Source organism: Protomyctophum bolini (assembly GCF_963924005.1).
Source record: "Protomyctophum bolini genome assembly, chromosome: 22".
NCBI classification, from domain to species: domain Eukaryota; kingdom Metazoa; phylum Chordata; class Actinopteri; order Myctophiformes; family Myctophidae; genus Protomyctophum; species Protomyctophum bolini.
Window position 1 is genome coordinate 25,923,810 of NC_137883.1, and position 19,532 is coordinate 25,943,341.

Genomic DNA, 19,532 nt, shown 5'->3' on the forward strand with positions numbered 1-19,532 from the left:
ACACAGTCACACTTTGCAGATAACAGATAACCATGTAAGTGTGTTTTAGCATCACTAGCAGCAGTGCTCAATGTCTGTCTGTCTGTCTGTCTGTCTGTCTGTCTGTCTGTCTGTCTGTCTGTCTCTCTGTCTGTCTGTTTGTGTTTTTTTACTTATGCAGTAGGGCTGGTCCAATATGTGACCAGATTTTGACTGAGAGCCTGCCATTGTGCAACCTCCAGCTTTTCACCAGAGAAAAACTGAATTTATTTATATTTATCCAAAATGAGTTAATTGCACAGGCAGACTCTTCACATACTAGAGCATGTCTGAAATAAACATCAGACCGGAATTGACATGTAAATATGAAATACATACTTAAACATGTACTGTAGCTAGGTGTAATGTTAAGAGTCCACAGAAGTGAACCTTTCAAGCCTGTTTTCTCAACTCGCTGTTTTCTGCAAGGTATTACTCTATAAGCCAAAACTTCAAAATCTCCAAAACTGTTGGGTCGAACTGAACAACCAATATATCAATTTAATGCTATGATTCCCTGCGTTCATGAAAAAATGATGGCAATGGCAGTCCCTCAGTCAAATTTGTCCACATAATTATGTCCAAAATATAAAAATGTTCACCAAATACCTCAACATCCATATTGTGGGTAAGGCTATTGTTCCTTTGCAACATGTTTGCACAATGAGATTATTGTAGCCTCAATCAGTAATGCTTATATAATAACTAAGTTGCTAAAGGCAGGCAAAAAAAAACACATTTGCCATATCTCAATGTTACACAATAGGCAGAATCACACACACACACACACACACACACACTATGTCATGATTGGATTCAATGCCGTAATGAGGCTGTAAGGTTTTCAAGGTTTGCAATAGTGTTCTGTCCTGTCCATGTACGTTGTATGTAATTTGTTTTGTTTTATTGTTGTTTACATGTACAATAATGATTGTGACATGTATCTGTGTTGGGAGCCCCTCGAAAACGACATGGTACATCTCAAGGGGTATTTCTTTCCTAATAAAGAATTTAAACTTGTGTCATCATCATCTCAGATAATAGTACGTAGTACGATTATATATTATGATATTCAAAGGTTTACTTGTTTAAGGAGATCAAACACATTTGCTATGTTTTGATACCTTCAGGGTTTCGCTGGGGACTCCGTCAATACTCGGGTGCTGCAGAAAGATGCAGATGGGCTCTGTAGACTCTCCCAGGTGGCTCTCTGTTTGTTTGAAGAGGTAAGAAATCAAGGACTCGCAAAATGTTATTTTGATTTGTGTTTTTATTACAGTACTCTTACTGTCCACCCTATATCTGAATCTTTATCAGTGGTAGAAGTAGTGTTCCGTTTTTTTTTACTTAAGTAAAAGTAGCTACTTTATACCACACTATAGAAATACTCTGGCCTGTATTCAAATGTGTACATTTGTTAAATTGTTGAGTAATGGTACAAAAGTATTGGCATAAAATACAGTACCAAAGTAAACGTACTCATTATGAATTTCACAATAGTTTTCTAGGACTATTTGCTCACACGCTCACAACGGATCGGCTATTTTTTAATAGCTGAGGTACAAAATATGACTTTAGTGGCTAATGCATGTTTTGTAACAATAATCTGCAAAGTAACGAGTAAGAAAGGTTTTCAAATAATCGTAGTGGAATTTGCGTGTGAGATAGTAGTGGAGTAGAGGTATAAAGTTTTGGTAAATGAATGGACATACTCCAGTAAGGTAAAAGTGCCTCAAAATTGTAGTACTTGAATAGTTTACTTTCTACAACTGATCTATGATCTATGGCCGTGGTTTTCAACCAGTGGTCCGGGGACCACCAGTGGTCCTTGAGGGGGTTCCAGGTGGTCCCCAGCTAAATGATGGAGAGTTGGTAACCAAATGGACCCTTATAGATCTTTAACTCAAGATTATTGTTAAACATCTGCATTACTTTAATTTACAAGAAGTCTACACAATTAGAGAACGTAGAAGAATTGATATTTTGATTGTTTGCATGTTATCCAACGATATGTTATCCAACGATAACAAAATATTCTTTAGTTTTGGGTCTGAGAGGCTAAATCTCATCAAATGGTGGTCGGTGGCTCAAATGCCGAACAAATAATGGGCCTCGAAATGAAAGATGTTGAAAACCACTGATCTATGGCCTTATTCTCCCTCTCCCCTGCATGGGTCAGATCTGTAACTTGGCCTCTTACTGCCAGTGCTCGTGCAGTACAGGTACGACTGCACCCGGCTCCGAGAATGATACGGTCCTGGTGTATGTGTGGGGCAGCAACAGCAGCCACCAGCTGGCAGAGGGAACCCTGGAGAAGATTCTGCAGCCCAAGCTGGCACAAGGCTTCAGCGATGCACAGATGGTACAGTACCGTGGCACTGCCCTTTCCTGTGTGTGTGTGTGTGTGTGTGTGTGTGTGTGTGTGTGTGTGTGTGTGTGTGTGTGTGTGTGTGTGTGTGTGTGTGTGTGTGTGTGTGTGTGTGTGTTGAATATAATGTCAGGGTTGTGCTCTGGTGGCGTAGTGGTTAAGTACCTGCCCACCACTGCAGAGTACGGATGTGCGGAACGTGTTTTTCTACCGCAGATTCTACAAATGTCTTCTAAATCATGACATAAGTTTTCTGAAAAACCTGTGTCTACTGTATGTCAGTTTGTTCTCAAACGAAGAAAGGTATTTGGCCACAACCCAATCTAAAAATATGTTGTTTCAGGGTAAAAATATTTGAGTTAAAACGTTTGCTGTGAAAGAATATATTATATTCAAAGATTTGCACACGTTTTCATGATTTAAAAAAAAATAGCAGATCTACAAGCTCGTAGCGCGGCACTCGGTGCCGTAGATCTGCTATTTTTCAACAGTTAAAGTTTAAAATAATGGTTAAAGTGGGTAAAAGATAAGGTTAAAAGTTAAATGGGTTAACTTGACATGATAACAAAAGTGAAAGAGCCTCCAGGTTGTTCTTTCTTTGCGTGCCATGGTCTCTTGGGTGTTTTGTGATAGATGAGGGATGGGGAGCCAAGGGCACGGGCCACAGGGGAGGGAGAGAGCTGAACACAATGGCTTGTTATTGTAATTGCCCTTGTTTATCAGTAGGGGCTGCTTATCGCACGGGGACGCTTTAACCTAAAATATAGTCCTGATATGTTAAGCCATTTTGGTGTTAGCATTGTGTTATGCTTTAGCTATTGAAAAATAGCAGATCTACAAGCTCATAGCACGCCACCGAGTGGCGCGCTACAAGCTTGTAGGTCTGCTATTTTTGAAAAATCGAAGAACGACTGACCTAGAAACATAGCTTTTTCAGAAAACTGTCAGGATGTAGAAGACATTTTTTGAATCGGGTCAACTTGACTCAGGTCAAAATGGGTTAAGATTGTATCTTTCATTTATTGGCCACAACCTTCCTTACTTATTTAGCTCAACCTCTTTCTTTCAGCTGGAGGCAGGCCAGTATTGTACATTTTCAGTGTTTGCAGACGGCTCGGTGAAAGCATGTGGGAAAGGCAGCTATGGCCGTCTGGGCCTGGGGGACTCCAACAATCAGTCCATGCCCAAGAAACTAGTGCTGGAGCCTCACAAAAACATGAAGAAGGTGTCCTCCTCAAAGGGCTCCAACGGGCACACTCTAGCCATCACAGCTGAGGGAGAGGTAAGGGGGAATATAGTCTTTCCATTGTGTTGGGGTTGCTTCTGTGACATGTTCAAAGCATACGATTACTCTGTTAAAAGAGTGGGGTCATGACAATTAAATTGAGATGCTCTCGTATGACCTGGATTTTTTTTCCCCTGCCAAGACAGATTCTTGACCTCACGTAAACGGAACAGGCCACATGTTAATGATGTTATTGACCATTAATTTAGACGACAAATTATAGAATATGATTTTGTTGTACTTGTACTACAGTACATCACTGCATTTAAGATGAGGCAACAAATATTTACAGTATATACATTGTGGAGATCACTGCTAAATCTTCCACCCCCCCCCCCCCCCCCCCCACAATCCCGTATTTATTTTGATCTATCTTGCAGGTTTTCAGCTGGGGGGATGGAGAACATGGGAAGCTGGGACATGGGAATAGTGCCACGCAGAAATATCCCAAGCTAATACAAGGACCTCTTGTAGGGAAAGTAAGCCTGTTTTTAGCTTTTCGGAAAGGACCAATTGAAAGTACAGTAGCTTGTGATTAATTGTATCTTAGTGTTATATCTCCTTCTTTCCACGTGACCTTTTCCTGATTGACCTGTTTGTCTTTGGCCAGGTTGTTGTTTGTGTGTCTGCTGGTTACAGACACAGTGCTGCGGTCACTAACGATGGAGAACTCTACACCTGGGGACACGGGGACTATGGCAGGCTAGGTATTTTTTATTTCTGGAGTTTTCCTTATATGCATAAACGAAAGAAAAAAAAACGTAGAAATCACAGTTACTGTATCTCTCTCTCTCTCTCTCTTTGTTACAGGCCTTAGTGACAGTCACAATCGGAACGTACCTACACTAGTGAAGGACATCAGTGGTGTAGGTCAGGTGGCCTGTGGTAACTCACACACCATCGCCGTTTCACAAGATGGACGCATTGTGTGGTCCTTTGGAGGAGGAGACAATGGTATGCTTAAACACATCTCTCCAGGTTAACTCATGCATGTAATCATCCTGTACTCTTGTTTTTTTGTTACATCAAAATGACATTTAACCGATTCCGGACCGGGAACCCCTTTTAGTGTTTTAAGGATTATGTTTTACTTTAGCTATTGAAAAATCTACAAGCTCATAGCGCGGCACCAAGTGCTGCGCTATGAGCTTGTAGATCTGCTATTTTTGAAAAATCATGAAAATGTGTCACAAATCTTTGAATATATAAATATTCTTTCAGAGTATTTTTATATTCTTTGAACGTGCTTCTGGGGGGTCCCTGAAACAACATATTTTCTTATGGGGGTCGGCGGCCAATTACATATAATGTTTGGGGTCCTTGACACGAAATAGCTTGATAATCACTGACATTGAAACATACATGTAGGTTTTTCAGAAAGACATTTGTAGAATCTGGTCTCGGTACTAAATGGGCTAACTGTGCTGCAGAACATTACATATGTCGTATAAATTGGATTAGAAAAAATTGCATTGAGAGAAATCCAGACATCCTGTGTGATGATAGTCCTTGCACAGTCGGAAACCAAATGTTATTGTTGAAGGACAGCACCCAAAGTATTACCCATATTGATCTATTATGACAGGAGTCTTGTAGTTGTATTCAGCAATGGTATGTTGATGACAGGTAAACTAGGCCATGGAGACACCATCCGTGCCTATCGCCCCAAGGCAATAGAGGCCCTGCATGGATTTGTCATCAGGAAGGTCTGTGCTGGCAGCCTGGCATCTCTGGCCCTCACCTCTTCTGGACAGGTGAGATTCAAACATGGCATTATAATATAGGATGTATACCTATCTATTTTACTTTTCTAGTGTAGACATTCCTTTTACCTGGACCTAGAAAGAGAAGTACAGAATTGCTACTGTCTTTGCCTGTACCGTTGGCTACATTTAATACAGTAGGTATTAAACCTATAGACCTTTCAAGGTACTTGAGGTGTGCAAAACCCTTCTTGCTTTTACTTGAACATAGGCCATAACATCCTGTCATAGTTCGGATGTATGTTATAGTTCATGTAGATATGTTATTACTGTGTGTTTGTTGGCATCGAAATGCTTTCACTATACTGCAGAGGTTTTCAACCAGTGGTCCTTGAGGGGACCACTGGTCCCCAGCTAAATGATGGAGAGTTGGTAACCAAATTTTACGCTCTCAAGAGTTAAATTATTCTTAATCACCTGCATTATTCTACGTCATTAACAAGAAGTCTACACAATTAGAGCATGTCAAATTATTATTATTTTGATCAACGTCTGCCTTATCTCTCCTATGGTGTACCAACATCAATACAGCATGGAATTCAATTGTGGACAAAATCTTTTCCAAGGACAACAAAATATTCTTTCGTTTTGGGTCTGAGAGGCTAAATGTCATCAGTGTCTTGCCCAAGGACAGTGGTGGTCCGTGGCTCAAATGCTAAATAAATAATGGTCCTTCATAGGAAAAAAGATTGAAAACTACTGCTATGTGTCTCCCCCCAGGTGTTTGCATGGGGTTGTGGCCCCTGCCTGGGCTGTGGCTCATCTGACACCACCTCTCTGAGGCCTAGGCTCATCGAAGAACTTGGCGTCACCAAGATCATTGATATTTGTTGTGGAGACAGCCATTGTTTGGCTCTGTCCCATGGTAAGACCATTACAGACAGACCATCACCCATTCTTTGAGCATTATCTGAAGAGCTTTATAGTTGTATAAACACTGATACGTGTTAAATTCACTGTAGGCGAACATTTGTCACAAATAGTCCTAGCTTGTAGATTTTTGGGAGATTTGGCATAGATCTGAAAAAAGACAGGGCCATGTACAAAACCCTAGGCGACACAGGTCAATAAAGTTAAAATGGTTAAAAGCCCTATTTTTGAGGGCCCCTAGCCCCTTCAATTCATGGCTTTTGAAGATTTTGTTATAGCCAAGTCTATGGTTTGTTTAGAGCACTAATGCCGTAAATCGTTTGCCCGGCAAGTCTATAGACTTAGAGGATATTACAATGTTTGTGTAGAGCACTTATGACGTACAACCTCGTGTAGCCAGCCTTCCATCAGCCTTTGCAATGCATATTGCCCCTTGCATATTAGTATGGCTACACGAGGCTACTTACAGTATGATGTAAATCGTTTTCCAGCCAAGTCTATGGACTTTAATGTTGGTTTAGGGTACTAAAAGACAACGTAAGACGGCATGTGGCCAATATAAATACAAGTGATTTTATTTCATTGTATGCCTAAATACGGTGAATCATGTTTTTTACCTAAATGACTTACCCAAATATATAGGCACACCAGGATGTACAGTACAGTAAGTGGATCATTCATGCATAGAGGTTCGAGGGTGCTCTACAAAATGTCCTAGAATGTGTTCTCTCTGTTCTGTTCCAGAGAATGAAGTCTACGCCTGGGGCAACAACGCCATGGGACAGTGTGGCCAAGGTCACACTACCACACGCGTCACCAAACCCAAGAAGGTGATTGGTCTAGAGGGTGTATCAATTCAACAGATCACAGCTGGCACCTCCCACAGCCTGGTTTGGACTGCAGTCCCCACAGACAGGTAACTTGTGCTTCTTTATGTTTAGTTGATTGGCTACCATAGAACTATGATCAGATAAAATGGAACAATCTGCTTACATGTTTACTTTTAAATGTTCCCCAAATTATCTCATGGGCTAAGACATGAGCTATGCGTTCATTGCGTTGAGACACACGTATGTGTGTGTGTGTGTGTGTGTGTGTGTGTGTGTGTGTGTGTGTGTGTGTGTGTGTGAGTGTGAGTGTGAGTGTGAGTGTGAGTGCAATGAAATATCCCTTTAACCATATCAAACTGCGGGTCCTTGAATTAAAAAAGGTTCAGGATCAACGGCCAGGGCTTTTTCTTGAAAATGTTCAGTTATCACCTATGACAAGATAGCCGTGGCAGGGATGTCTTGCCACGGAACCTCTTCTCAGAGCTAACAGCAGACGGTGAGGTTCCAAACGGGGCTAGGTCAGACGCTGCCATCTCCTCTATGCACATTATGCACCAAACTGTGAACCCTTTTTCCTCGTAGACAGTTGGTGGCGTGGCATCGGCCCTTCTGTGTGGATTTAGAAGAGAGCACGTTCACCTACCTGCGCAACTTCCTGGAACGCTACTGTGACGGCATAGGAGATGACACCCCCCCCACCCCATTCCCATCTAAAAGGTGCGCCCCATCAAAAATTTAACTTTTACATTAATATTTAACTGCAGTGTGTCCCTTATGTTTTATGCTGTGAGGTCCGAATTAAGAATAGAGCTTAGTAATACATTCAAAATGATTTCTTAGTCAGTTCAGCACCCCAAAAAACGTGTGTACTTTTTTTAGATACGAAACAATATCTAATATGAAATAATTTTACCTTTTACATTTTATTGATCACTCTTTAACCACTTAGCGCCTAGCTCAACCCTAGTATCCCTATTCTGGGGGCGAGCATTCAGCAAAAATATCAGATCTGCAAGCTAACACGTTGTGAGCACACACACACACACACACACACACACACACACACACACACACACACACACACACGCTTGTAGATTTGCTATTTTCAGCATGCAACCAAAAATCAGCCCATTACGACGCAATCAACGCCAAAATGGTAACAGAACTAAATCAAAAGAATTGCTGTCCAAATGAACAGTGGTGTGTGTGTGGTCCTGCAGGGAACAGCAGCAGTTTGTCCTGCTGTGTATGAAGCTGCTGTCCATCCACCTGTCCTTGGCCCATGCTGGGTGCACTGGTGCCACGGTCCTGGGGGCTCAGGGCCCACCCCTCAGGAACCTGCTGTTCAGGCTGATGGACTCCAACGTACCGGACTCCATACAACAGGTACACAGTAACACCACTGCGTCTCAACCTGTGGGTTGGGACCCCCAGGGGGGTCTCAACAGGAGGCTCCAGGGGGTCCCACCTAAAAGGATCAATAGTCAGGTACCAAGTGAACCCTTACGGATGTACAAATAGAATCAAATGAATCATTTCAAATGGTCCGTGGCCTAATAATGCATATCAGGGGCATATAAGGGGCGGCGGTGGCTCAGGGGTAGAGTGCCTGGATGGGAACCGCAAGGTTGCCAGTTCGAACCCGGGCTCCCCCAGAGTTACTGTCGAAGTGTCCTTGAGCAAGACACTGAACCCCTAATTGCTCCCCATGTGCTAGTTGGTGCCTTGCATGGTTTCCGCTGCCATCGGTGTATGAATGGGTGAATGTAATGCACAATCTATGTAAAGCGCCTTGGATAAAGGCGCTATATAAATGCACCATTTACCATTTATATCAAACTGGGGGTTCTCAACATAAAAAGAAAAGTTTAAGAAGCACTGCAGTAAAGTAAAGTATATATCAAAATATACACCAGTCAAAGCAGTAGATCTATGTGGTCCCTAACTGATTCAGGGTCTGCTATATTGTACATAATATGCAAAACCATATCAGCTCTTTCTGAATTATTGGAAATTAAGTTGGAAATCGTGTGTGTGTGTGTGTGTGTGTGTGTGTGTGTGTGTGTGTGTGTGTGTGTGTGTGTGTGTGTGTGTGTGTGACTGTGTGCGTGCGTGCACAGGCGGTGATGAGCACTTTGTCCACTGGGGCATCTCTACTACTCCCTCCACTCAGAGAGAGAACAGAATTGCTCCACTCCCTCTTACCTCAGGGCCCAGAGAGCTGGGAGAACCTCTCCAAAGGACAGGTAAGCACTAGAGCTAGGTTGCATTCCTGAAAAGGAAAAAGACACCATGGTTGCAACTATCGATTAAGCTCTATTGTATACGTCATTGTACAGCAGTGTCTCATACAAATACTGAAAATAGGGTTAGGGTACGTGTTGTGAGCTTGTGGACAAAAAATCTATTAAATTGTTTTATTAACATGCTAAATGCTTTTTTGTCCATTTCTTGTCTAGCGTCTGCAGTTGGACATGGTACTAAGCAGCCTTCAGGACCAGAGCCACGTAGCGTCTCTACTAGGATACAGCACCTCTGGGGAGCTGACGGGTTCAGGCATTCCTACAGATTGTCCACCCTCCTCATCCAGCCTTCCTGAGGCCTACGATCATCTCCATTTGGTGGAGGTTCTACTCAGGACCCTTCTCCTAAGCATCGGCTTCTACACGGTATACATCATTCAGCAGCTTACATCATGTATATATGGGCGGCTATGGCTCAGGAGGTAGAGCAGGTCGTCCAATGATCCCTGGGTCGGCGGTTCTAATCCCGGCTCCTCCTGTCCACATGTCGAAGTGTCCTTGGGCAAGACACTGAACCCTACATTGCCTCCAATGAGTCGGTCGGTGTGAGCCTGCCACCATTGGTGTTCTGAATGTGGGAAGTGAGGACGCTGGCGTCGACTGTTCGCCGCTTCACCTCCCAATGTATGAATGAATGAACCATTGTAAAGCGCTAATTATATTAGCAAATAGGTTTAGAGTAATTGGACATTAATTTCCAACTGAAACTTGATGTTTGGCTTTATTTGCGTATGTTTGCTCCTTTCTTGATTATTTTTCATGGAAAAATCTTGTCCGCCAGGGCAAACGTATGAAACTAATGTGACTACATGCTAAATGGATAATTGGAAATCAAAACCCACTCAAAGTCATTTAATTTGTGTGGATGTGTGTCTAGTGACGTAATTGTCTCCGCCAGGCCGAAGGTGTGGCTGGTTTTGCCTCCGTCTGTCCGTCCATCCGACAGCGTGTCTCCGGAACTGTTGGCCTGATCAACGTGAAACTGTGCACACACACTCCCTGGAAACCAGAGCAGAATCTCTGTCCCAGTTCTTTCAAAAATCGGCCTGTTATAGTGCCACCAGGAGGCAGATTTTTGCTAAACGATTCTTTTGATATTACGCCTACAGATTTTGTCCTAACATCACGCCAATCTGTGCACATAATAATAGGGATGTGATCAAAATGGATGTGTCCGATTTTTCATATTCCATCCTGATCGGCTGCCAAAGTTTGCAGAAATTGCTGTGAAACATTGCTTCCTCACAATAAGCTAACTGCCCTGGCGGAGACCTGTGCTCCGAGGAGCACATTTCTCTAGTTTAATTTTGTAAATGTGTGTCTATGGTCCACTCATGGGGCCGTTTTATTTGTGTACATTTGTGTGTTGGGCCCACTCATAAAGTCATTTAAGCTGTGCTAATGTGTGCCCACGCAGGAGCAAGCATTTGGTGAACTTGAGAAGAACAGCGACAAGCAGCAGTCTAGTGAAAGTCAGAGACAGACTGATCCTCCCTCTCATTTCCACAATCTGCTGTCTGCCCTCCACAAACACCTGCTGGCCCACTGCTACGTCTACACCAGCATAGAGGTACACCAATCGGTTCACTCTATAACAGAACTTTGCTGTCGGTTGAAAACAGGGAAGACAGCGTTTTGACACTGACATCATATCACGTTGATTAGTTCTTTTTGACTCCAGGTTAAAATCGTAGTTAAATATTTCGATTTACTTTATTGGCCTACTGGCAGTGCACACGAGAAACTGCACGGTTCGATCCATTGCTTTATGTGATTAGTTCCAGGCACACAGACAGACAGACAGACAGACTGAATAGGAGCTGTTCTGTGTGCCTGCAATGGTACATCATTTTTTGGCCGTGCACCCCCTGTTACCGCTAAGTCTGACGTTGCATTTGGCCAAAAAATTAGGGTGTGTAGAGCCCAGGATCACATTCGATACTTGACACTGGGTGGAAAATGTGTTGCAAAATCGTGGGATAAAAGTTAAAAAATAAATAAAACCGTTACCTTGCGTTGCATAGACATACTGTCTAATTGTATGTAGTGAATGATTCCACTGATGTCACTGTCCTGCAGGATGACAGCAGTGTGGCGCTGCTCCATAAGCACCTGTGCCTGCTGCTACCATATGCTGGTGAGACCTTCAGGAGGGCAAGCGCACTGTTGGAGGAGAGCAACTCAGACCGTCACATTACCCACAAGCTGCACAGTAAGAACCACATGCATTCTCTGCTGTCTTGTTTTTAGGCTCATTTGAATATAGCCCTCAATTAACACAATTGTTACATTCCCCTTTCCTGGTCTAGGGGTATAAGGAGACGATGCAACACGGCTGGCGTGATAATTGTTATTTATTCACGTTATCAATATAAGGTATCATAATAATAACAAACAATAAGGATGGACAACTGGAAATACAAACGAAAAGACAGGCTATATGGGGCAACTCAAAGAAATCATCAAAACTATCTAGCCCTATTCTAAAGTATCGCACAACACTCTTACCTAACTCTAACCAATGAATGAAATGAAATATACACAACGTCAATCTACCTAAACTGTCTACGCTAACTACTGCCTAACAAAGATTTACAAAAAGTACGCACCCATACGCCGTAAATATATATATTATATATTATATCTCTCTATATATATATAATTATAATCAGTTGTATCTTTTTAGCTCTGAACCACCAATTACTGAAATAAAGCTCAGGGGACCACACACAGGTTTAGCCCCTGGCCTATACTTATTAAACAGATTTTGAGCGTCTTAGTTAGCTCCTACACCATGGACAAAGTACTGCTCAGTATGAGGTGACTGAGAGACAATGCCAATGAGTGCATGACACAGGTGCAGCTAAGTAGTCTTCACAGTTAGTCCTCTGAGCTTGGATTGGCTCCTGGTGACTAGGAGGTGGGCAGACAGCAAGGAGGTTGATGGTTCGTCTCCGCCTCCACGCCCCACAGCAGACCAGACCTGTGACTGAAAGTGTTGATCAGCACTCTGTGCAATGCAACCCACTCATGATATATTATATATACATATATATACACATATAAATATAAACCGTTATCATATGATATATATATATATATATAAATATAATCATTACTTTATCATCTCATAACTATAAACATACTCCCCGAGTATGTAACACCCCCACCCCCAAATCAAACACAGTTTGACCCTATTTCTACCAGACTCTAGACAGGGCATCTGCCATCACATTATCTGACCCCTTTTTGTGTCGAATCTCCAAATTATAGTCCTGAATGAGAATTGCCCATCTCATGAGCCGCTGGTTGTGATTGCGCATGCGCTGCAGGAATACCAAGGGGTTGTGGTCGGTGTAACAGACCACCGGTAACGGACTAGACCCCACGTACACTTCAAAGAACTGCAGCGCAAACAACACAGCCAAGGCCTCTTTCTCCACAGTTGCATACTTCACCTGGTACTTATTGAATTTCCGGGAGAAGTAGCAAACGGGATGGACAAGTCCACTCACATCCTCTTGTTGTAGGACAGCCCCAGCGCCCACAGCACTCGCGTCCACCTCCAGGGAGAACGGGCGACTGAATTCGGGAGCAGCTAGGACCGGCGCACTACACAGGAGAGATTTGACAGTTTCAAATGCATAACGACATTCAAGAGACCATATAAAGGGGTTCGAAGGGCTCAATAAACTGGTGAGGGGATAGGCAACCGTAGAGAAGTTTTTGCAAAACCCTCTGTAGTATCCAGCCATACCAAGAAACCGGCGCAACTCTCGCACCGTAGTAGGAGCGGGGTAGGCAGTGATGGCAGCGACTTTAGCCTCAATAGGCCGCACCTGTCCCTGACCTACTTGCCGTCCCAAGTACGTTACGGTAGCTTTGCCGAACTCGCACTTGGCCAGGTTCAATGTCAGCGCAGCCTTAGCTAACCGGGTGAACACTGTATGTAGGCGTTCAATATGATCGTGCCAATTCCCAGAATAAACGATTAAATCGTCCAAGTATGCATTACAATTTGGCACCCCCTCCAACACAATATTAACCATTCGCTGAAAGGTAGCGGGTGCATTACACATGCCGAATGCCATCACATTATACTGGAGAAAATGATCCGGTGTGACAAACGCAGAAATCTGAGAGGCACGGCGCGTTAAGGGAACCTGCCAGTACCCTTTTAATAAATCCAATTTAGTGACAAAAGCAGCAGACCCTATATTATCCACACAGTCTTCCATCCTCGGCAAAGGGAACGCGTCTTGGACCGTTACCGCATTTACCCTCCTATAATCCGTACAGAATCTAGGACTGCCATCGCTCTTAAGCTGCAATAAACAAGGACTACTCCATGGACTTGAACTTGTCCGTGCCAGGTTATTCGCAAGGAGATATTCTGCCTCCTTTCTCAACAATGCACGCTTAGTTGGGTTTACGCGATAAGCGTGCTGTTTAATAGGCCGTGCATCCTGCACATCAATATCATGCTCGCACACGGTGGTGCGAGTGGGGACATCCCCGAATAACATAGGGAATTCCCTCACTAACCTCATGACGTCACGTTGGTGCTCACTGCGTAGGTGAGCGAGAGTGTCAGGCAACTTGATCAGCATGTCCGAGTTACAGAGGCGACCCTCGGGTGCAGGTGATGCTCGCAACACCAACCCATCGTCCTCTGCAGCCTGCAAATCCACATAATTAACCTGGCTATCCTCACTCTCTGCAGGGGGAAAACGTGGCGCTACCACCGTTAACCCTACTCCCCTCACATGGAATTCCTTCAACATGTTAACGTGACAGACCCGGCTCTTACGCCTCCTGTCGGGAGTTCCAATCACATAGTTAGTGTCGCTGATTTTCTCCAGAATCACGAAAGGACCTGAAAACCGGGCTGATAGAGCAGAGCCCTGAACAGGCAATAAGTCTAGTACTTGATCGCCTGCCTTAAAGATGCGCTTAACCGCAACTTTGTCATGACGCCTCTTCATCTCTGTCTGAGAAGCCCTCAGCCACTCTTTAGCCAGAGAACACGCTTTCTCGAGCCGACTTCTAAGTTTTGTAACAAAATCTAACACATTGGTATCGGGACTCACGCCAGCGGCCATCAGCTGGTCCTTCAGGACCTTAAGGGGGCCGCGGACCGTATGTCCGAACACCAATTCATTAGGAGCAAACCCTAGGGATTCCTGCACTGCATCACGAGCAGCAAACAACACGAATGGAATCCCGTCATCCCAACTCCGTTTAGCCTCAAAGCAGTATTTACGCAACATGGATTTCAGTGTCTGATGCCACCGTTCGAGCGCCCCCTGAGACTCCGGGTGATATGCGCTCGAGATGACGTGGTGTACAGACAGAGTTTCCATTACTTGCTTAAATACTTTCGATAGGAAATTAGTACCTTGATCCGTTTGGATCACTTTACAAAATCCCCACGTAGTAAAGAACCTAGTCAAAGCTTTCAACACTGAGGTGGCAGTTATGTTGCGCAGAGGAATAGCCTCTGGAAATCTAGTCGCAGCACACATGATGGTCAACAGGTACTGATTTCCAGCCTTGGTACGAGGCAAAGGCCCTACACAATCCACAATGACTCTCTCAAATGGTTCCCCAACAGCAGGAATTGGGCAGAGCGGCGCAGCAGGTATAGTTTGATTAGGTTTTCCCGTTAGCTGACAAATAGCACAAGTGCGACAATATTGGGACACAGCTTGTTTCAGCCCCGGCCAAAAGAAGTGTTTTAGGATTCGGGAATACGTTTTTGTAATACCCAAATGCCCCGCCCAATCATGGTCGTGTGCTAACGAGAGGACCTGCTGCCTATATACAGATGGAACCACAATCTGGACCACTGCGCTCCATTCCGATTCCTGTGCTCCGTTTGGACACCACTTGCGCATTAACAACCCTTGGTCGCTAAAGTAGCCCATGCACTTTGTTTTGATTTCCTCTTGGCTCACCACAGCAGCTAGACATTTCTTTAGGGTGGGATCCTCACCTTGTGCTTGGATAAGGCTTTCCCTCGTTACAGGCAGAATCAAATTATTTTTCCCACCCCCAGTTACCTCCCCCCCCCTGGCATTAACACTCTGCAGTTGTGTCAACACTTTAGGAGCGGCAGACAACGTTTTGTCACTCGCAAGAGCGCGCATGACAATGGAGTCGGACAAATCAGAATCATCCCCTGTTTTGCATGACTGTGCACGGGTGATCACACAGGCTGGAAAAGCCTCAGGGTATTTCATAGCCAGGGTGTCGTTTTCAACAGCACATTCCACCACAGGACGTTCTACCACTTCCAACACAGGATACACTTTCCCACCTGCGATGTCATTCCCCATGACAAATGAAATCCCCTCAATGGGTAATTCATCACGCACCGCTACATTAAAGTACCCAGAGACCAGGGCCGACTGTATATACAGCGTGTGCAAAGGTGCAGAAATATAGCCCATTTCCACCCCTCGTATCACTGCACTGGACCCGCAGGCCGTGTCGCCATTCAAAGGCAGTACCCCCGCTAGTACTACACTTTGTTGGGCCCCGGTATCTCTCAGCATACGTACCGCAGTACGCTCAACCGAATGCTGTGACACAGAAATCTCGCCATCAAACACAAATGGATCAAAACTGGAATCTGGACCAGGACGTGCACACACAAAAGCAGTTCCCACACTTTTCTCCGCTCTGATCAATCCCATACTTTTAGTATTAGAACCATTTTGTTCGTGCCGTTGTCTTGTTCTGCACTGGCCAATGAAATGGCCCACCTTTTTGCAGTAGTGACAAGTGCGCTCCTCCCTCGGTTTATCACCACCCTGCTCAGACGAACGCTGAGTCTGTGCGTAATTACGCGCATCACCAGATTTGTTTGTTTTCTTACTACTTGACTCTGAAGCATAAAACACATTTTTATGCGTCAACACATACTCGTCAGCGAAGATAGCTGCTTCCCCCACTGATACCACTCTCTGCTCGTTCAAGTGCATGCATATGCTATCTGGCAAGCCCCTCTTAAATTCCTCCATCAATAGTAGTGCGCGCAGTGATTGCAAATCGGTCACTTTGCTTGCCGCGCACCACCTATCGAACAGAGCCTCCTTTTCCCGAGCGAACTCGACAAAAGTTTGGCTAGTGTTCTTGGACAGCTGCCTAAACTTCTGCCGGTACGCTTCAGGCACCTTTTCATATGCCCGCAAAATGGTTGCCTTTACGATTACATAGTCCATGCTATCTTGAACGGAGAGCGTAGCCATCACCTCCTGTGCTTTACCCAGCAGTTTGCACTGGAGCAGTATGGACCAAACGTCCTTAGGCCAAGCGAGGGCAGTAGCCACACGCTCAAAGGCGCTAAAATAGGAATCCACTTCAGATTCACGAAAAATGGGGACCAGACCAATATGCCGTGCTATATCAAATCTTGACATACCTGGTGTGTCGCCGAGACTGGGACCGGACCGTGACTGGGGTGCCTGCTGCCCTGTAGATTCCGCTGCCAACCTTGCCTTTTTTTCCTCCCATTCCAACTCCATTTGCCGTATGCGGATCTCCTTCTCATTTTGCATTTTGGCGACTGCCAGCTGGAACTCTCTTTCTTGTTCCTTCACTCTCTCTCGCTCTCTCTGCTTAATGCGCGCTATGCGCACTTTTAATTGAGAGCCCTGTAGGACAGACTTATTGTCGGACCCAGCTGAACCCGAGGAGGATCCCGAACCCAGGCGCGGTCGTGGGGGTTCAGTGAATTCCTTAGGCCTCACCACCGGAGGCTGTGCCACCGGCTGTGCCGCGCCCTCGTCCTCCACCTTTCCCTCACTACCTCTCATGGCCCCGTCGGTCCCCCCTACAGATGCAGCTGTAAGCCCATCTGCCCTAAGCGGAACAACAGGCGACTGAGGCAAACTCCCCCGTAAGTCAGTTACTTTTGCTGCTGCGGACAGCAACCCAGCGATCACAGGAACTACCAGGACACCCATCTCTACCAGTCTCGTGAACACCATGTCCTTAATTTTACTTTTTGCGTCCCCAGTCTTCACCGTGACTCTATAGTGGTCCGCTAGTTTTACCAAGTCCTCCTTACGGCACTTGTCAAACTCACCTATGGAGGGATCGGCCACGAACACATTGAGGTCAAAGGATGCCATCTTCGCCACCTTATCACAATACCGCTAATAAAACAACAACTCCAGCCAGCACTTTCCCAAACCGGTACCTTCTGTGCTTTGGACGAGCCCCCAACTGTTACATTCCCCTTTCCTGGTCTAGGGGTATAAGGAGACGATGCAACACGGCTGGCGTGATAATTGTTATTTATTCACGTTATCAATATAAGGTATCATAATAATAACAAACAATAAGGATGGACAACTGGAAATACAAACGAAAAGACAGGCTATATGGGGCAACTCAAAGAAATCATCAAAACTATCTAGCCCTATTCTAAAGTATCGCACAACACTCTTACCTAACTCTAACCAATGAATGAAATGAAATATACACAACGTCAATCTACCTAAACTGTCTACGCTAACTACTGCCTAACAAAGATTTACAAAAAGTACGCACCCATACGCCGTAAATATATATATTATATATTATATCTCTCTATATATATATATATAATTATAATCAGTTGTATCTTTTTAGCTCTGAACCACCAATTACTGAAATAAAGCTCAGGGGACCACACACAGGTTTAGCCCCTGGCCTATACTTATTAAACAGATTTTGAGCGTCTTAGTTAGCTCCTACACCATGGACAAAGTACTGCTCAGTATGAGGTGACTGAGAGACAATGCCAATGAGTGCATGACACAGGTGCAGCTAAGTAGTCTTCACAGTTAGTCCTCTGAGCTTGGATTGGCTCCTGGTGACTAGGAGGTGGGCAGACAGCAAGGAGGTTGATGGTTCGTCTCCGCCTCCACGCCCCACAGCAGACCAGACCTGTGACTGAAAGTGTTGATCAGCACTCTGTGCAATGCAACCCACTCATGATATATTATATATACATATATATACACATATAAATATAAACCGTTATCATATGATATATATATATATATATAAATATAATCATTACTTTATCATCTCATAACTATAAACATACTCCCCGAGTATGTAACACAATCCATGCCAACCTCGAGATATCTCGAGGAAAGCTATTAAACCCTTCTTGGCAATTCACGAGAACACGAGATTTGATTAAAGAGCATTTATCCATCTTTAAAAATAATATTTTTTACCTTATCTGCGGCTGGACCCCATATGACTCCCATGTCATAGAAACTTCATCCCGATCCTCGGTGCACGTGCCCGTACGCTGCACCCCATTCGACTGTTTCAGTGCATAGAATATGCGTTATCAACCGTCATCAGGGCCCAGTATGGACATTTTCCACATACTCACTGTTTCAGTATGTCATTATCAGGTATTGTGACGGGTGATAATGGTATTTTTGTGTCACTGATGAGGCGCGCCGTGTCTGGTGGCCTTGAGCCACGTGAGGCACCGTGCCGAGCGTTGCGAAGGCCACCAGACCCGACTTAGCGCTGTCCGAGTTACGTCCCGAGCGAGACTGGCGGGGCAATGGAGGACAATCACTTCCGGGTCGGCCGTATGAGAGCTCTTCTTCTTTGCTTATGATGACGTGGAACAAACTCCCACTATACCTTCGACAGGCACAAGCACAGCTCAAGACCTACTTATACACTCTTGCTTTTAGTTGAGCTTTTATAAAATCCTTATTGTTATTCAAGTCCTCACTGTATTGCATTACTGCTATTATTTTATTATGATCTTAATGTGTTCTCTCCTTTCCCAGCCGTGTTGTACAGCTCAGTAGCCGGCAGCCTGCTGTGTCAGGTGGTGTACTCCCTCCTGCTGCTCCCGCTGGCCGTGGTGCGGCCGCTGCTCACTCAGCTGCTGGCCCTGCTGGAGCAGCTCAACCACTTCAACAGTCTGCTGCCAGACAGACGGCCGCTGGAGGAGGAGGAGGAGCCGCTCCAAGCCCCAGACAGCACCGCATCATCATCCTCCTCCTCAGGTGGGTGACGACGTCATAAGAGGACCAGAGGACCCGATTCTACAGTTTTTGATGTATA

General features: G+C 44.7%; 1 protein-coding gene across 1 annotated transcript in view; it reads left to right on the forward strand.

Annotated features, from left to right (window-relative positions):
• LOC308309723 (putative E3 ubiquitin-protein ligase HERC1) overlaps positions 1 to 19,532 on the forward strand; it is a gene marked incomplete at its 5' end in the record, with an annotated part of 80,022 nt that overhangs the window by 8,945 nt on the left and 51,545 nt on the right. Inside the window, 16 exons of the mRNA XM_080755640.1 lie at positions 1,149 to 1,244; positions 2,198 to 2,380; positions 3,456 to 3,668; positions 4,052 to 4,150; positions 4,282 to 4,378; positions 4,482 to 4,625; positions 5,298 to 5,425; positions 6,155 to 6,299; positions 7,049 to 7,220; positions 7,717 to 7,851; positions 8,355 to 8,520; positions 9,255 to 9,380; positions 9,594 to 9,803; positions 10,855 to 11,007; positions 11,517 to 11,649; positions 19,253 to 19,474. Coding sequence (XP_080611766.1) covers positions 1,149 to 1,244; positions 2,198 to 2,380; positions 3,456 to 3,668; positions 4,052 to 4,150; positions 4,282 to 4,378; positions 4,482 to 4,625; positions 5,298 to 5,425; positions 6,155 to 6,299; positions 7,049 to 7,220; positions 7,717 to 7,851; positions 8,355 to 8,520; positions 9,255 to 9,380; positions 9,594 to 9,803; positions 10,855 to 11,007; positions 11,517 to 11,649; positions 19,253 to 19,474 — 2,422 coding nt within the window. The remainder of the gene's footprint in view (positions 1 to 1,148; positions 1,245 to 2,197; positions 2,381 to 3,455; positions 3,669 to 4,051; positions 4,151 to 4,281; positions 4,379 to 4,481; positions 4,626 to 5,297; positions 5,426 to 6,154; positions 6,300 to 7,048; positions 7,221 to 7,716; positions 7,852 to 8,354; positions 8,521 to 9,254; positions 9,381 to 9,593; positions 9,804 to 10,854; positions 11,008 to 11,516; positions 11,650 to 19,252; positions 19,475 to 19,532) is intronic.